Below are 16,099 nucleotides of genomic sequence, written 5' to 3' on the forward strand. Positions count from 1 at the left end.
TCCTTCAGAATTCATTCTAATGTACTGGTTTGGTAACAAGAAATATTTTTTATTTCTTGTTATTATCAATGTTCAGGACTCTGATGAATAGACGCTTCAAAAGAACAGCATTTATTTTTAATAGAAATCTTTTGTAAAAATTTAAATGTCTTTACTGTCAGTTTTGATCAGTTTAATGCGTCAATATCAGTATTAATTTCTTAAAATAAATAAATAAAAATCTTACTGACCCCAACCTTTTGATAGTGTAAATACAGACTTTGTGACAACTATCCCCAGGCTTCTGTACTGTATATAATGACAACAGGTAAGATGTATCAAAAAGACTGAAATTACGGGATTATTTAGGCTATTTTATGCCCGGTTCAGACTACACGATTTTAGCCCGATTTTGCCACGATTTTCTTGACGTAGGGTGTCGTGGGGATTCGTAAACGACAATGGCCGTCGGGACGCAAGATTCCATCGTTTCAGCTCGTGTAGTGTGTCATAGTGGACGACAACCTATTCCGCGTCTGCGATGCTTCACGACATCACGACAGAAAGACTAGCATGTTTAATTTTTTTTCGTCGCTTGTTCCGTCCTTCTTGATGACATCACGCGCGTTGTTAAAGACGGCACGCGATGAATGGTCGGGAAGCAACGTGTAGTCTGACATGTTTTTTGTCCACGACACAACAAGATTTTAGGAGTCAAAATCGTGTAATCTGACACAGTGACTATCGTGACTGACAAAAATATTGTGTAGTCTGAACCTGGCATTACACAACATTGATCCCAGATATATGTAAACAGAAACTGCAGATATTGGGATGCATACCATTTCAAAATTGTGTTATATTGGCTCATTAATTGAGAGGGTTTATGTACACTGAAACTAGTACCAAAACACACATACTAATAAGTGTTCAACGTTTTACCTGTAATTATGAATGCAGAAGTGCTGAGTCTGTCCATTTGCTGTGATGTTTTTCAGAGACTGAGAACTCGTGTAAAGTGTGCTGTAGAAGCAGGAGCGGGCTGTGCACTCCCTTTGACAGTGATGGGTCATATCTTTACCTGCGCAAGGGCAAACCCTGTACCGTTGGCTTCTGTGACGGGGCAGTGAGTACACTGCTCGTCTATGTTTTGACCATTTATCAGACTGAATAGTGTTTTCTATTCATTAGCGTGATGAATGCTGTGGTGGTGTTCATTCCAGGGTAAATGCATGAAGCACGTCCAAGATGTCATCGAACGTTTATGGGACTTCATTGACAAACTGGACATCAACACATTTGGTAAGGGATGATAACGGTGAATTTAGCTAGGACTTTTTCTGTATGTTTTGTAAATGCTAGTGGTGAGTGACTCTTTTCTGTCAATGTGCAGGGAAGTTCTTGGCTGACAACATAGTTGGATCAGTGGTGGTCTTCTCTCTCGTCTTCTGGATTCCCCTAAGCATACTGGTGCACTGTGTGGTGAGACTTATTTCACAGTCAATAGGTTTTTCTGAATTGATTTTTCTTAAAGGGATAGTCCACCCTGTCATCATTTACTTACACTCGTGTACTTCCAAACCTCTGACTTTCTTCTGTGCAACTGGTTTGAATTTTGACAGTCCCTAAAAGTATTATAAAAGTGGTTCATGAAACACTCTATATTTCATGTCTTCTAAAGCCAAGCGATAACTTTGTGTGAGGAATTAGTATGTTAGAATTATTTATACACTATTATAGTATTAATTAATATAGGTTAGGGTTGAATTAGCTTTTAATTTTTATAATAAAAGTTTTCTTTTATTAAATTTGAGTTTGTCATTTTAATATACTTATTTATACTTACAGTGGGTACGGAAAGTATTCAGACCCCCTTAAATTTCTCACTCTTTGTTATATTGCAGCCATTTGCTAAAATCATTTAAGTTATAAAGATATTTATATTTTTAAACAGTATGTTAGCAATATGTGTATATACTATTATAGTATTTATTAATATTTTAAATTAGCTTTTTTTATACTTTTAGTTTTCATTTAAATGTAAGTTTTGGTAATTTTGATATAAACTAGTTTAAGTTTTTATAATTTTGTTATGTTATGGTTATGGTTTTGTCATTTGTTTTAGTTTTTTTGTTTGTGTCTATTTAGTTTTTATTTTTATTTCTGTTTTAGTCATTTTAAAACGTATTCATTTCAAATTTCGTTTAAGTTTTCATCTGATATTTCTATCTGATTTTATTTCAGCTTTATTTCAATCAACAAAAATACATTTTAGTTAGAACTGCAATAGAATTTTTAAAATGTATGGGATACTTGTTATTTTGTACAGTTTATAAACAAATTTCAGTTAAATTCAATTCAGCAATAACACTGTGAGGAACAGACTGAAATTTGATGGTATTTTGCCATATTCTCATTTGTATTGCGGTCATATTCAGAAACTTCTGTTTCTGATAATACTTCCACAGAAGAAATAGTACTATGGTGTAGTGTAAATGATGACAGAATTGTCATTTTTGGCTAAACGAACCCTTTAAAGTCAAGACATTACATTGATCGTTTCTCTTTACTCATTAATAGGACAAGAAACTGGATCAGCAATATGAGGAAAACTCCAAAACCATGATGTACCCAAGTGTAAGTCCTTCTGTCACAAAACTAAAACTCCACCATGGCTCCTTTCTCTCGCAGCGGAGATCAGATTACTAACAAACTAACTAACAAACTAACTAACAAACTAAACCTGCATTAAAGTCATCCAGCACCCCAAAGTAACATAATAACTTGCTCATCCAGTTAGCATGGCGTCTTTTATCAGGGCTAGTATGGGCGAGCGTGGCTGTACATGTATGACTTGTGGCTTTTTTGCTTATTTTTATATATTTATATTAAAAGATATATATATATATTTTATTTGTGAAGAATTTTCAGTAAAAGTGCTATTATAAAAATAATTTTATTTTTAAATAATAATATATCTAATTTGTCCAAGTTTCAGTAAAAGTGCTATTATAAAAATAAGTAAAAAAAAAAAAAATAATAATAATAATTTTTATTTATTTATTTAAAGTAGACAACATAACAGAAGACCATAGAAAAACAAAAGAAATATACCAAAACCAAAGACAAACATGCAATGTGTTGTGCAACAAAATAATTTTATTTTTAAATGCAAAAAATTCAAAATTTGTTAAAAAGTTTTCATTCATCATTAGTTGGCTTACGTACATAAACATCATTCAGATGTCTTTGTATCGCGTTTTTCTGGTAATTCAGACACCGTTTTAAGATACCATGTTAAAAATAGTTTAAAACCACTTTTTTTGTTCAATTTTGTTCTCAGAACCCCTTTTTTTTGTTTTTGTTTCACTGTGTTCAGTTTAAATCAGTAGTTCTTAACCATCAGCAAACTTCCAAGGGGGCCACGGGACAACTTAAAATGACTAAATAATATTTTTTTTAGAAATACTTAAATTGCTACAAACAAAAGAAGTGTAAACTGAAATAATTTATTTTTCCCATTAATAATTATATTTATTGAAAAATATACATTTCAAAAATATCTTTTAAAATCACAAAATGAATGTTCATGTATCAACACTCCTAGTTTCTCTTAATAAAAATCAAGCAGCATTGTCAATTTCAGCAGTAATACCAAAAGAAATATCTTTGAGAACCACTGGTCTAAATGTTTTTGACAGGAAGAAAATAAAAATCTATGATACACAGTACTTTGATAATCAATGATTGCTGTCACTTCCGAGTACTCATGCCCATCCCTATTTATGCAAGATGTTGTGAATACTACGATAAGTCTCCCTTACTTATTCCATCACAAATTCTGTCCTTAGAGCGCAGAGATGATGAGCGGTCTGGAATCGGCGCCCATCCGCATTGTGAAGGCCTCTCATCCGCGACCTCAGCCCTCACTGGGCCCCACGGGCCCCGGCGTCTCACCGGCACAGGAGACGCTCGCCGGCCCAGACCCTGCCAACCTCTCCGCCGCACCCAAAGCGGATCCGCTGCGAATGGCCACAATCGAGGAGGACCCCAGCGGAGACTCCTCTCACCTGGAAGAGGAGGACGGCTTCCGTCAAAGCGGCACAGCTGCCAGGTCCTTCGAGGACCTCACCGGACAGGCAACGCCATCCCGCGGGGACAAGAGACGGCTGACGAGACAGGCGCGCATTGACAGTAAGGAGACGGAGTGCTGAGGACACTGGCATAACTGTCAAAAATGACTTGAGCTGTGAGGATCAGGGTGCAATCAGGCTTCATTTTGTTCGTGCATTTAAAAGTGGATGTGATGTGTAAACTGCTGACACATTTCGGTTGGTTCTTAGAAATTTTGTAGCATTCCTTTAATGCACAATTGTAGTTGTTAAAAATAGAGTGCTACTTACAAGCATGTCAGAAACTGCCAAGAGAAATGACTTTGCATTTGGTCAATTCAAAAATTCAAGGAATAAATTCAATATAGCTTTGGACAGCATCTTTGGCTGTGAAATATGACTCGGCAGTTTCAGAAGCCAGCAAAAAGACAAAAGTCTATGAGTTTAAATTGATAGTTTATCCAAAAATTATGTTCTATGCCATATGTTTATGAATTAAATGTCATACGTGTTTGGAAACTGTAAGACGAGATGCAATTTATGAGTTTTATTTTACCTGTTCTTAAGGCTTAAAGATAGAAATTGCTCATCATTTTTTGCATTAAGGTTTGTTCAGTTTAATTTGTACTACTATATACTCTATAGCATCTCATGTCATTTTAACATAGCAGTATGAATATGTGAAACACTGATTACAGAGCCGAGGGATGTGCATATTTCATAGGTTTTCTCTTTTTGCCACTAAAACGGTTGTATAGATAGATGTGACCAAAATGAATCGATAATAGTATTCCCCCACTGTGAAATATCTGACTTTAACCATTACAGTCGAATTTTAAGATCTTGTCAAGTTTTAATGTGCCATAAGTCAAATGACTAAATATATATTTTGTATTGTTTCTTACTTTCCTGTATATCAAATCAGAAGTAATTAAAACATCTCACTTGAATGTAGACAGCTGTATCTGATCTCATTCTGCTATCATTCAATGTGTGTGTTTTTGATTTTGGTTATGTCACATTTATTTTACATGTATTCTTGGGGTTTGAAGCCACATAAATAAACTGTCTCTACACTAGTGCCGTCAAACGATTAATCGCATCCAAAATAAAAGTTTTTGTTTGCATAATATACGTGTGTGTGTACTGTGTATATTTATTATGTATATATAAATACACACATACAGAATATATCTGGAAAATGTTTACATGTATATACATTTATATTATTATATTTTATATAAATATATTTAATATATAAACATTAAATTTTTCTTAAATATATACATGCATGTTTGTATTTATATATACATAATAAATATACACAGTACACACACATATATTATGTAAATAAAAACTTTTATTTTGGATGCGATTAATCACGATTAATCGTTTGACAGCACTACTCTCCACTGAAGTGTTTCTGATTATTTTATGACCCTGAAAGAAAATACATTTGATATTGCCAGAAGTGAAAGCCATTATTGTCCCTACTAAAAAGCTTAGTGCGTATAAGAAGCTCAATAAATCAATTGGCCTCACCAAAACATTAATCGTTCAGAAATCTAAATATATTTTTGGCAGAACATTAAACATTATCTGTGACATCTGTGTTTTAACTTGAGTAACTCAAAACACCTCCTGTTTTCAAATCGAGTCGTGACTGGTGGATGGTCCTTACACAATTTATGACGATAAGCATATCCAAAAATGTCCAAATATAAACCACAGGAACTGAATGGTGTTTTGCACGCTGTGCATCATTTGACCTATGTTTTAATCACACAGTAGGCTGCTCTCAGGGCATTTTGGGTCCACATCCCCCCAGTAAGGCAGAATGAAAGGCAAATCAGTCACTCGCCTCTCAAGAAGTGTCCATAAATGCTCTGCCACAAACTGATTGCCTTTATCAGAGAGATGAAGTCCGTCCGAAAGATACACTGAGAAATCCTGAGGGGAAAAACTATTTGTTTGTATTCTAGTTCTGATTTTTATACGTTAATTCACTATATGGTTTTGCCAGCATGCGTGTTACCTACCCGTCTTTTTGCATGAGCGTCCAGAGATCCAGAACATCCACACCAGACTGTCCAGCAGCCTGAACGCAGGCCTGTGCATACTGACCAGACACAGAGTTCAGCCGATTCAAAGCTGAACCTGATAAAAAAAGAGCATTTAAACACACCGAAAACCATATTCATTATGTGTGTGTGTGTGAGAGGGATAGAGAGACTGAGGCTATCATTGTAACTAAATACTTAAGTTCTGCTTGCTCCACACACTATATACTGCCAAGTCATTTTTTAAAATAGTATGCGAAACCGCATGCAATATGCAGCAATACATGTTTCATATAGTTTGCTACACTGCTGTCACATGACACTGTCAAGTTGCACGCTTAATGAAGTGATCTGGTTATAATTTGCAAGTCAATTTTAATCCAAGATTTGAGAAAAACGTTTTAACAGCAGATGTTGTTTATAAAGAATTGTTTTATATTGTATATTTTTCCATTCCTTTAAAAGATTTGTTGTTTATAGTGTAACTAATGTTTCTTAATGTTTAGTTTTATTTACTGGTATTTTATATCATTTCTTAATGTAATAATTAAAATGTGTCTTACACAACAATGCAGCTTATCTGTGTATGTGTGTGTTCTCTCTCTCAACAATGAAGTTCCAATGAAAATGCAGTACTGTATCCCTCAATGCAAGGCTCTCAAATGAAGAATCCAGCATGATTACCATCTTTGATCTATTTGTTCAGACTGTTTAACATAAAATTCTAAATAAACTTAATTATTTTAATTAAATAAGTGTAATGTCTTTTACATTACTTTTACATTATTTTAATTGAATAAAAGTAATGAGGTCATATGATGGCAGTATAGAATACTACCGTATACAACATTGCATACTATTTCACATACTATTTTCTAACACTACGCTGTGCAGCATGCAGTACACTAGTATTGAACACAGCCTAAATTCAGGAGAGGAGGTGTCACCTTTTAGCAAGCACTCTTTCTCCCAGGCGGCTTCTTGAAGTGGTGGTGGTGTGATGAAGATGATCTTGTCATTGGACACTCCTATAGACAGCAGATATTTGACAATATCTTTTAAATTGTCCGTGAACTCCTGGAGAGGCACGTGCTGCGCGGGGTTCTTGTCTGGAAAGAAAGGTTTGTAAGTGTCTCATAGATAGGCTAGTATCGCTGCCGCTGATGTTTAGATCTTGAAATGACACGTGAAATGTTCTTACCTTCCACTGCACAATCATTAGCGCCGAAGAAGACGGTCACAGCCGCAATAGGAGCATCAGAAATGGGCACGATGCCTGATAAAAAAAGAGCATTTAAACACACCGAAAACCATATTCATTATGTGTATGTGTGTGAGAGGGATAGAGAGACTGAGGCTATCATTGTAACTAAATACTTAAGTTCTGCTTGCTCCACACACTATATACTGCCAAGTCATTTTTTAAAATAGTATGCGAAACAAAAAATAGTATGCAGCAATACATGTTTCATATAGTTTGCTACACTGCTGTCACATGACACTGTCAAGTTGCACGCTTAATGAAGTGATCTGGTTATAATTTGCAAGTCAATTTTAATCCAAGATTTGAGAAAAACGTTTTAACAGCAGATGTTGTTTATAAAGAATTGTTTTATATTGTATATTTTTCCATTCCTTTAAAAGATTTGTTGTTTATAGTGTAACTAATGTTTCTTAATGTTTAGTTTTATTTACTGGTATTTTATATCATTTCTTAATGTAATAATTAAAATGTGTCTTACACAACAATGCAACTTATCTGTGTATGTGTGTGTTCTCTCTCTCAACAATGAAGTTCCAATGAAAATGCAGTACTGTATCCCTCAATGCAAGGCTCTCAAATGAAGAATCCAGCATGATTACCATCTTTGATCTATTTGTTCAGACTGTTTAACATAAAATTCTAAATAAACTTAATTATTTTAATTAAATAAGTGTAATGTCTTTTACATTACTTTTACATTATTTTAATTGAATAAAAGTAATGAGGTCATATGATGGCAGTATAGAATACTACCGTATACAACATTGCATACTATTTCACATACTATTTTCTAACACTACGCTGTGCAGCATGCAGTACACTAGTATTGAACACAGCCTAAATTCAGGAGAGGAGGTGTCACCTTTTAGCAAGCACTCTTTCTCCCAGGCGGCTTCTTGAAGTGGTGGTGGTGTGATGAAGATGATCTTGTCATTGGACACTCCTATAGACAGCAGATATTTGACAATATCTTTTAAATTGTCCGTGAACTCCTGGAGAGGCACGTGCTGCGCGGGGTTCTTGTCTGGAAAGAAAGGTTTGTAAGTGTCTCATAGATAGGCTAGTATCGCTGCCGCTGATGTTTAGATCTTGAAATGACACGTGAAATGTTCTTACCTTCCACTGCACAATCATTAGCGCCGAAGAAGACGGTCACAGCCGCAATAGGAGCATCAGAAATGGGCACGATGCGAGGAAGCACAATCTTAGCCCACCTTGTGTTGTAACCCGACAAGCCTCTGTTTACCACGTCGCATTTTCTAATAAATTAAAGGAATGATCAAATCATCCGCCACAGCGGTATGAATGCAATAATACATCCGTGCTGTCATAAAATCTGTACCTGGCGAGTTTATGAGAGATTTCGGATCCCCATCCGTTCGCTTGAAACGCAAACTGAAACAAAAACACGGCATGCCAGAGTAAAGAACAAAACCCAAAGTGCCCTGTGTCCCCAAATTGTTACCTGTGTTATTGAGTCGCCGAAGAGAATGATTTGGGGCCATATAACTTTCTTTAGTGTCGACATAGTAACAGCAACACCTGACGACTTCAAGTCTACTAGGAAGCAGCAATGTGGTGCTTCGTTTCAAAACGATTCAGAGTTTGAATCTTTGAATCGTTCACTTCTACGCATTGAACGCTTTCCTGTCTTCAAAGACTACAGCGCGCGCCGATAGCTGGCTTGAGAACACGTCCACTTACTATTAATTAAATAAATAAACCGTATAGAGTGCATATAGCTAACTAAGGTGTCATTCCATCTATTGTAAACATAACCACTTACTAATTATTAAATAAATAAACCGTATGTAGTTTACTAAGGTGTCATTCAGTCCATTCTAAACATGGCAATTTACTATTATAAATAAACAAATAATTGGTTATTAACTAAGGGGACGGGGCCGGGGCCCCTCAGCAAACCTCCAATGACTTAAAGTGAATAAAAGAAGACAAAACAAGCATTTAAAGGATGCCAAAAACAATTTAAAATCAAGATATTTCTTATTTTAAGTCTTGAAAAACCTGGATATTTAATTAAATAAATAAACCGTCCGTATTGCATATAGCTAACTAAGGTGTCATTCCATCTATTGTAAACATAACCACTTACTAATTATTAAATAAATAAACCGTATGTAGTTTACTAAGGTGTCATTCCGTCTATTCTAAAAATAACCATTTACTATTTAATAAATAAACTGTTATTCAGTCCATTCTAAACATGGCAATTTACTATTATAAATAAACAAATAATTGGTTATTAACTAAGGGGCCGGGGCCCATAGGGGACCTCAGCAAACCTCCAATGACTTAAAGTGAATAAAAGAAGACAAAACAAGCATTTAAAGGATGCCAAAAACAATTTAAAATCAAGATATTTCTTATTTTAAGTCTTGAAAAACCTGGATATAAAAGGAAGCCTAATTTTAAAACTCTGATTTCTAGACCTGGAAATGTAATGTAAATTAATAAAATCTTATAATAATAATATAATGAATATACATGTTTCTAGTTATGCCAAGCAAGTTATGCCAATGGCAATAACAAATAAATGTAAGCTGTATACACACAATTTTAGTTATTTATTAAATTGCAAGATGATCTGTTTAGAATGGACTCCATTCTAAGCTACTTGATATTTAATAAATGAGTAAATAAATAAATACATATAGGCTAGATTATGTAGAGTTTACAGTTAGTAAGCTAATATCAGTTTTAAACATATCCACGTCTGCTATTTTAAAATATTAGGTAATATACTATGCAGTATTTAATAGTAGGCTAGTAGTAAATTCAATGTTTAGAATGGACTCCATTCTAAGCTACTTGATATTTAATAAATGAGTAAATAAATAAATAAATACATATAGGCTAGATTATGTAGAGTTTACAGTTAGTAAGCTAATATCAGTTGTAAACATATCCACGTCTGCTATTTTAAAATATTAGGTAATATACTATGCAGTATTTAATAGTAGGCTAGTAGTAAATTCAAGTTGTTAATCCAATGTAAACACAGCCATTTACGATCGTGCGTCCCCTTTAAGAAGTGCTGGGTGGAGCCGCACAGGAAGTGTAGTGTCAACGCAAGTCTCGCCAAAACAGAGAGAGCCGCCGACCGCTGCTTTGATGAACCTACCTATTAATAATCATTACAGCCGTACACTGCTGCATAGTGAGCTCAAAATAGAGGTATGCCCAGTGTGCTTGTTTTCCAAGTTCAAATTCTCCATATTTAATTGTAGAGATGCCAATAAACGACCAAATAAGAGCCCTTTGCGCTCGCATTAGTCAAGTTGGACGTGGGGTGCTGCTGAGTGTTTGTCCCATAGACTGGGTTTGTCCTAGCAACGGGTTTCCGTTACTTTCCGCGGGGTTTTTATTAACAATGGGCTCGCGGTGAGCTCGCGCCTAGAAGAAGTCATAAAGCGATCCTTAGAAAGTTACTCAAAGTTTGGCACCATTGTTTTATGGGGCGTGGGCTCGTGGAGTGCCCTGAACCCCAGAACACGTCCGTGCTGTTTCTCATACTCTAAAAGGCAGGGTTTTTCTTAACGTAATATGTTTATTATATCTGAAGAAATACTACATAAGGAACGCTGAGACAGCTCTCAGTTTTCACTCATGGGCACATAGTTTTTTGGTTAATAGTTAGTTTTGTTTACACATTTTTTAACTGTTAAGAATTTAAAAAAGTGATTTAATGAATGATGTGATGTATTACGATATTATTTTATAATGAAGGAATAATAGTAATTTTAGCCAGAAAATATAATATATAATACTATATATAAATAAATTATATAATTGTAGATTAATTTGCTTTTATTATGTTTGTAGAATATTTTATTTATTTTACAATATCTCAAAGTCTGATTCCTATGGAAGCGGTTTCTGTCACGGGTTAAAATAAATAAATAAGGTTAAAAAAAAAAAGTCCGAATTGTGAGATATTTATTAAAACTTGCATTTCTGGGGCGGAAACGTTTTCTGATTTTCTGAAGTTTTTTGAGGAAAATCAATCAGATGTAACGATTCAGAGTTTACGTTACATCTCTTAATTCTGTGTTTATATCTTGAAATTTTTCTGTGTTGACATCTCACAATTCCCACAGAATAAAAAATCGCCACAGAATAAAAAAACTAAAAAGATAATTGTAACTTTTTATCTCACAATTCATACTTTTCTTCATTGAATTGCGATTTTATATTTTGCAATTCTGAGTTTATACTGTATCTCGCAATTCAGATTTTATAGCTCACAATTCAGACTTTTTTTTTTTTTCAAAATTGCAAGAAAAAAAGAAAGAATTGTGAGATATAAAATCAGAATTGCAAAAATAAACGTCAGAATTGTGAGATACGGTTACCTTTTTTGGAATTTTCTTTTTTCTTTTTTTTTATGGAATCAATCTTCCATAGGTTCCTAGTATCAAATAATGAGAATTATTTCCTGAGAATAATTTTTTGAGTTCAAGGCCTGGAAGAACATGATTTTTTTTCTTCATATTTTCACATTTATTTCTATATTTGTTTCTATGTTTGCTCTTTTCTAAAATATTTAATTGGCTAGCATATTGTACTTTCTCTTTAGTGTTATTAGTGTCAATTGTACACTGTGAAGCATACATTCTTTTAAAAATGAGTACCTGACATTCAAATGGAAATCTACCAAAGGAAAAAAAAAAAACATTGGTCAAACAGTGTATGAACCTTGAAATCATGTTATTTAAATGTTTGTTCTTTGATTAAAATCCATCTTTACAGGAAACTATGGGTTTCTAAGATGATTTTGAGGAATTGAAATAGTACTAATCTAAATCTAAAGCTAAATCTCCTCAGACTCTGTTGCCATCTGCTGGTAAGCTGGAGACCTGCAGCACTGGCGTCATGGTGAAGGATGTTTCGAAAGGTCAAGAAGCGCCACAGCAGCAGCAGCTCCCAGAGCAGTGAGGTCAGCACTAAAAGCAAGGTTGGTTTACCAGCAGTCATTAAGTACATACATCATAAACAAATATTGGCTGAATTTCCATTTGCACATCAAACAGTATATATTACATTAGGTGTGTCCCAAATCGTGCACTTACGCACTATTCTATGACGTTTTGTAGTATAAATAGTGCGAGTAGTGCGTTCACATTGAAAATTCCAAAAAGACAAAAAGTGCACTTTAAATACGTGGATGATGCACTTAAATATACCGAAAAAATTAAGTGTGGAATGTTGGACACTTCATGCACTCAGCTGTCGCAGCGGCTTTAATTACGTAGCGAAGGGGGAGGGGCTACCAGACTCCGATTATGAATGACAAAATAACCATATATAATTCATACACTACATGATTCAGTACATAGTGCATAAGTACATACTGTATGAGTGCATAGTGCGTCATTTGGGATGCAGCTATTATCGGATTTCAGCCATTCTGTCTGCTGAGTTCTGTTTTCCACAAAGGTCATGATAAACTCTAATCTCCCTTTATCCAGTCAGTAGATTCCAGTTTGGGAGGCCTGTCTAGGTCAAGCACAGTCGCCAGTCTTGATACGGACTCCACCAAGAGCTCAAGTTAGTCCTCACTGAAACATCTAGAGACTCATGTGTGTACATTTGTGACCCTGACTAGTTCCTGACCTTGTTGAACCCTCAGGTAACGCCGTGTCTGACACTTGTGCTGAGTTCAGAGTCAAGTATGTGGGAGCCATCAAGAAGCTGCAGTTTGAGATGAGCAAAACCCTGCAGGAGCCTCTAGACCTGATCAACTACATCGATGAGGCTCAGGTAAGGATCTACAAAAGGAGACGATTAGATGTGTGAACTCTTAAAGGAATAGTTCACCCAAAAAATGGAAATTTGCTGAAAATGTACTCGCCCTCAGGCCATCCAAGATTTAGGTGAGTTTTCTTCATCGAAACAGATTTGGAGAAATTTAGCACTACATCACTTGCTCACCAGTGGATCCTCTGCAGTGAATGGGTGCCGCCAGAATGAGAGTCCAAACCGCTGATAAAAACATCACCGTAATCCACATGACTCGAGTCCATTAAGTAACATCTTGTGAAGTGAAACGCTGCATGTTTGTAAGAAACAAATCCATCAAAATCCAGCTAAAATATGAGTCCATTATCCCTAAAATTGTATTCTCCAGTGAAGAGGTCATTCCATCTTAATCAGGAGAGAAATATGCACAAAAACAGGCCAAAACAATTCTAAACAAATATGACAGCGCATTTTGATGTGAGAGGACAACATATAATGGACTTTTTTCAGTTTAAAGTTAAAGTTTAAAATGAAAACTTCTTGATGGATTTGTTTCTTACAAACACACAGCTTTTCGCTTCACAAGATGTTAATTGGTGGACTGGAGTCATGTGGATTCAGGGTCGGCGCCAGAGCGCACAAAGTGAGGGGGCAGGCACAATTTATTGGGGGGCTGCTTTAAAAAAAAAATGTTTCTGAAATTAATTTTCAGATGCAACGGGGGAAAAACGGGATAAACACAAACATGAAACTTGTAAATAAAATAATCTGATATATAGCCTATGTACAATTTAATAACATAGCCTAGTTTGATATATGAATTGGGTGTTCGTCAAAGATTGCATGCGGTCGGAGATTCCCGTGTTTACAGCTCCGTAAAATAACCTACTGGAAGCTCTGTAGTTTTGCTGTATAGAGGCCTATAGATACAAATATTAAAATTACAAACACACAATAACATTTTAAGTTACTTCCATTTCTGAAAAAAAGAATGTAGGCCTAGTAATTGATGTTATAAATACACACGCCTGATTTTTGTTTTAATTATCCATCGTACATTAAAAAAAACAAACATTTGCAATCAAGACTGAAAAAAGCCAGAAGTGAATGTAAACCAGATTTGGCCCAGACTCTGTTGCTATCTGTGAAGCCAAGCATAAGAATAGCCTACTAATGTAAATTTGTTAACCCACAGTAACAAATTTTAACAGATTAATCGCATATTTTCGTTTGCTGCATGCTTTTAAAAACGCAATTTAAAAAAAAAAAAGTGTTTTGAGGAAAATAAAAAAAATATGCGTCTCGTATAAGTTGCATTTTCAGAAATAATAGCAGCAGGCCTAATAATGTTATAATGTACCAACATTATGAACACTATAGGATATTTTAGTTCCCCTCACTTTACAACAAATCCTTTAAATTTAACCGTATCAGAACAGAATAAGAATTTTAAAATATATAATTCTAATGGATAAATATAATTGCAGTATATAATAATATAAGCTTAATATGCCACAGTGGACCGGGTCTCACGCCGAACGGCACGGTGAACGGCTGAGCTGTTTCCAATGAATGCAGTAGCTTAGTGTGCGTGTGAGGCGCCGGCGCGATCTAACAGCTGAAACAGGGCAGTACCTTGCCTCACCGACTAAAATCAGGGCGCCCACTACGGAGACTGCACCAGAGGTGAGGGGGCACAGTGACCGAGGTGGCCGGGCCGGGCCCCCTCAGACCCCCCCGTGGCGCCGACGCTGTGTGGATTATTGTGATGTTTTTATCAGCTGTTTGGACTCTCATTCTGACGGCACCCATTCACTGCAGAGGATCTCCTTCAAATTTCTCCTTCATGTTTGATAGTCATGTTTAGTAAATTAGTTTTTTTTTTTTTTTTTTAATCTAGCAAACTTTGTATCATGTGACCACTTTACTTTTGTAGAAGCCATAATTCTTATGATTAATTTAGGTTGAGGTTGAAATATATTTTGGATGAGTACTTGATCTTATCTCATGGCCTAGAGGAGAGGTACAAAGTGCCACCACTGATTATAAAGCAGAAATGAAATAGTTATCATAATATTATGCATTGAGTCTGAAGCTGTTTAAAAACTTTGATTATATCTCATGCATTCACTTTTAAGCAAGATGGAAAACTGCCGTTTGTTCCTGGAGATGAGGAGATGATTCTGGGAGTGTCTAAGTATGGAGTTAAAGTGGCCTCATTGGACCAGTGTGTGAGTTCATTCACCTGACCCAGTGTCAACTTTTAGTGTTCGTATGAGAGATTTGGCCCTTTTTTTTAATACATCAAATATAGGAGCATATGAAAGCATTTAGATTCATAATCACAAAATAATAATAATTCTGTGGAACTGAAACAGAACATTACCCACTCATCATTTCACAGTGCTGTAGACTGAAATGATAGCATGGCTGTGTTTCTCTCTGTATCTGATTTGCTATTGATTCTCTGTCTTCTCAGGATGTGCTTCACCGTCACCCGCTCTTCCTGATTGTACGTATGCTTTGCTATGATGATGGTCTGGGTGCTGGAAAAAACCTGCTTGCGCTGAAGACCACAGATGCAGAGCAGCAGGAGTGCAGCATCTGGGTGTATCAGTGCAGCAGTGCGGTAAGACCTCAAGACAGGAAGTGTCAAGTATGATAGGCCTAGATCTGGACAGTGTAGCAGAAAAAAGTATTCAGTATTTGTGTATTTGCTCTGAAATGGGTGACAAAGTATATTGATATATGTTATATGTGTATATATATATATATGTATGTGTATTATAAAATATATATATATATATAAAATATGTATTTTTTTTTTTTTTTTTTTTTAAATGGGGGAACCATTTTTTAGACCAAAAGGATATTGTAACCAATTTTATTTAAAAGGATTGTGGCAAAGATCTAGAAGTAAACAA

General features: G+C 35.3%; 3 protein-coding genes across 4 annotated transcripts in view; 2 read left to right on the forward strand and 1 right to left on the reverse strand.

Annotated features, from left to right (window-relative positions):
* LOC107752755 (disintegrin and metalloproteinase domain-containing protein 17-like) overlaps window positions 1-4,561 on the forward strand; it is an 18,850-nt gene extending 14,289 nt beyond the window's left edge. The window contains exons 15-19 of the mRNA XM_016568797.1: window positions 978-1,105; window positions 1,203-1,281; window positions 1,373-1,461; window positions 2,560-2,616; window positions 3,831-4,561. Of these exons, the coding sequence (XP_016424283.1) occupies window positions 978-1,105; window positions 1,203-1,281; window positions 1,373-1,461; window positions 2,560-2,616; window positions 3,831-4,193 (716 nt within the window). The 3' untranslated portion in view covers window positions 4,194-4,561. The remainder of the gene's footprint in view (window positions 1-977; window positions 1,106-1,202; window positions 1,282-1,372; window positions 1,462-2,559; window positions 2,617-3,830) is intronic.
* Window positions 4,562-5,468: 907 nt separating this feature from the next.
* On the reverse strand, window positions 5,469-8,995 carry LOC107752819 (isoamyl acetate hydrolyzing esterase 1 (putative)). Its single transcript, XM_016568885.1, is given in 6 exon segments — window positions 5,469-6,041; window positions 6,127-6,248; window positions 8,278-8,439; window positions 8,532-8,674; window positions 8,758-8,810; window positions 8,881-8,995. Coding segments are annotated over 6 exon segments (717 nt in total). The 5' UTR covers window positions 8,944-8,995; the 3' UTR covers window positions 5,469-5,867.
* A 1,490-nt stretch (window positions 8,996-10,485) lies between these two features.
* LOC107752756 (integrin beta-1-binding protein 1-like) overlaps window positions 10,486-16,099 on the forward strand; it is a 7,814-nt gene continuing 2,200 nt past the window's right edge. Inside the window, exons 1-6 of one of the 2 annotated variants that reach the window (XM_016568800.1) lie at window positions 10,486-10,610; window positions 12,247-12,390; window positions 12,905-12,983; window positions 13,066-13,196; window positions 15,314-15,406; window positions 15,655-15,804. In XM_016568800.1, the coding sequence (XP_016424286.1) occupies window positions 12,319-12,390; window positions 12,905-12,983; window positions 13,066-13,196; window positions 15,314-15,406; window positions 15,655-15,804 (525 nt within the window). In that variant the 5' untranslated portion in view covers window positions 10,486-10,610; window positions 12,247-12,318. The remainder of the gene's footprint in view (window positions 10,611-12,246; window positions 12,391-12,904; window positions 12,984-13,065; window positions 13,197-15,313; window positions 15,407-15,654; window positions 15,805-16,099) is intronic. The other variant, XM_016568798.1, reaches the window with a different exon arrangement.

This window comes from Sinocyclocheilus rhinocerous, unplaced genomic scaffold (genome assembly GCF_001515625.1).
Source record: "Sinocyclocheilus rhinocerous isolate Xijiao unplaced genomic scaffold, SAMN03320098_v1.1 scaffold61, whole genome shotgun sequence".
Classification (NCBI taxonomy): Eukaryota; Metazoa; Chordata; class Actinopteri; order Cypriniformes; family Cyprinidae; genus Sinocyclocheilus; species Sinocyclocheilus rhinocerous.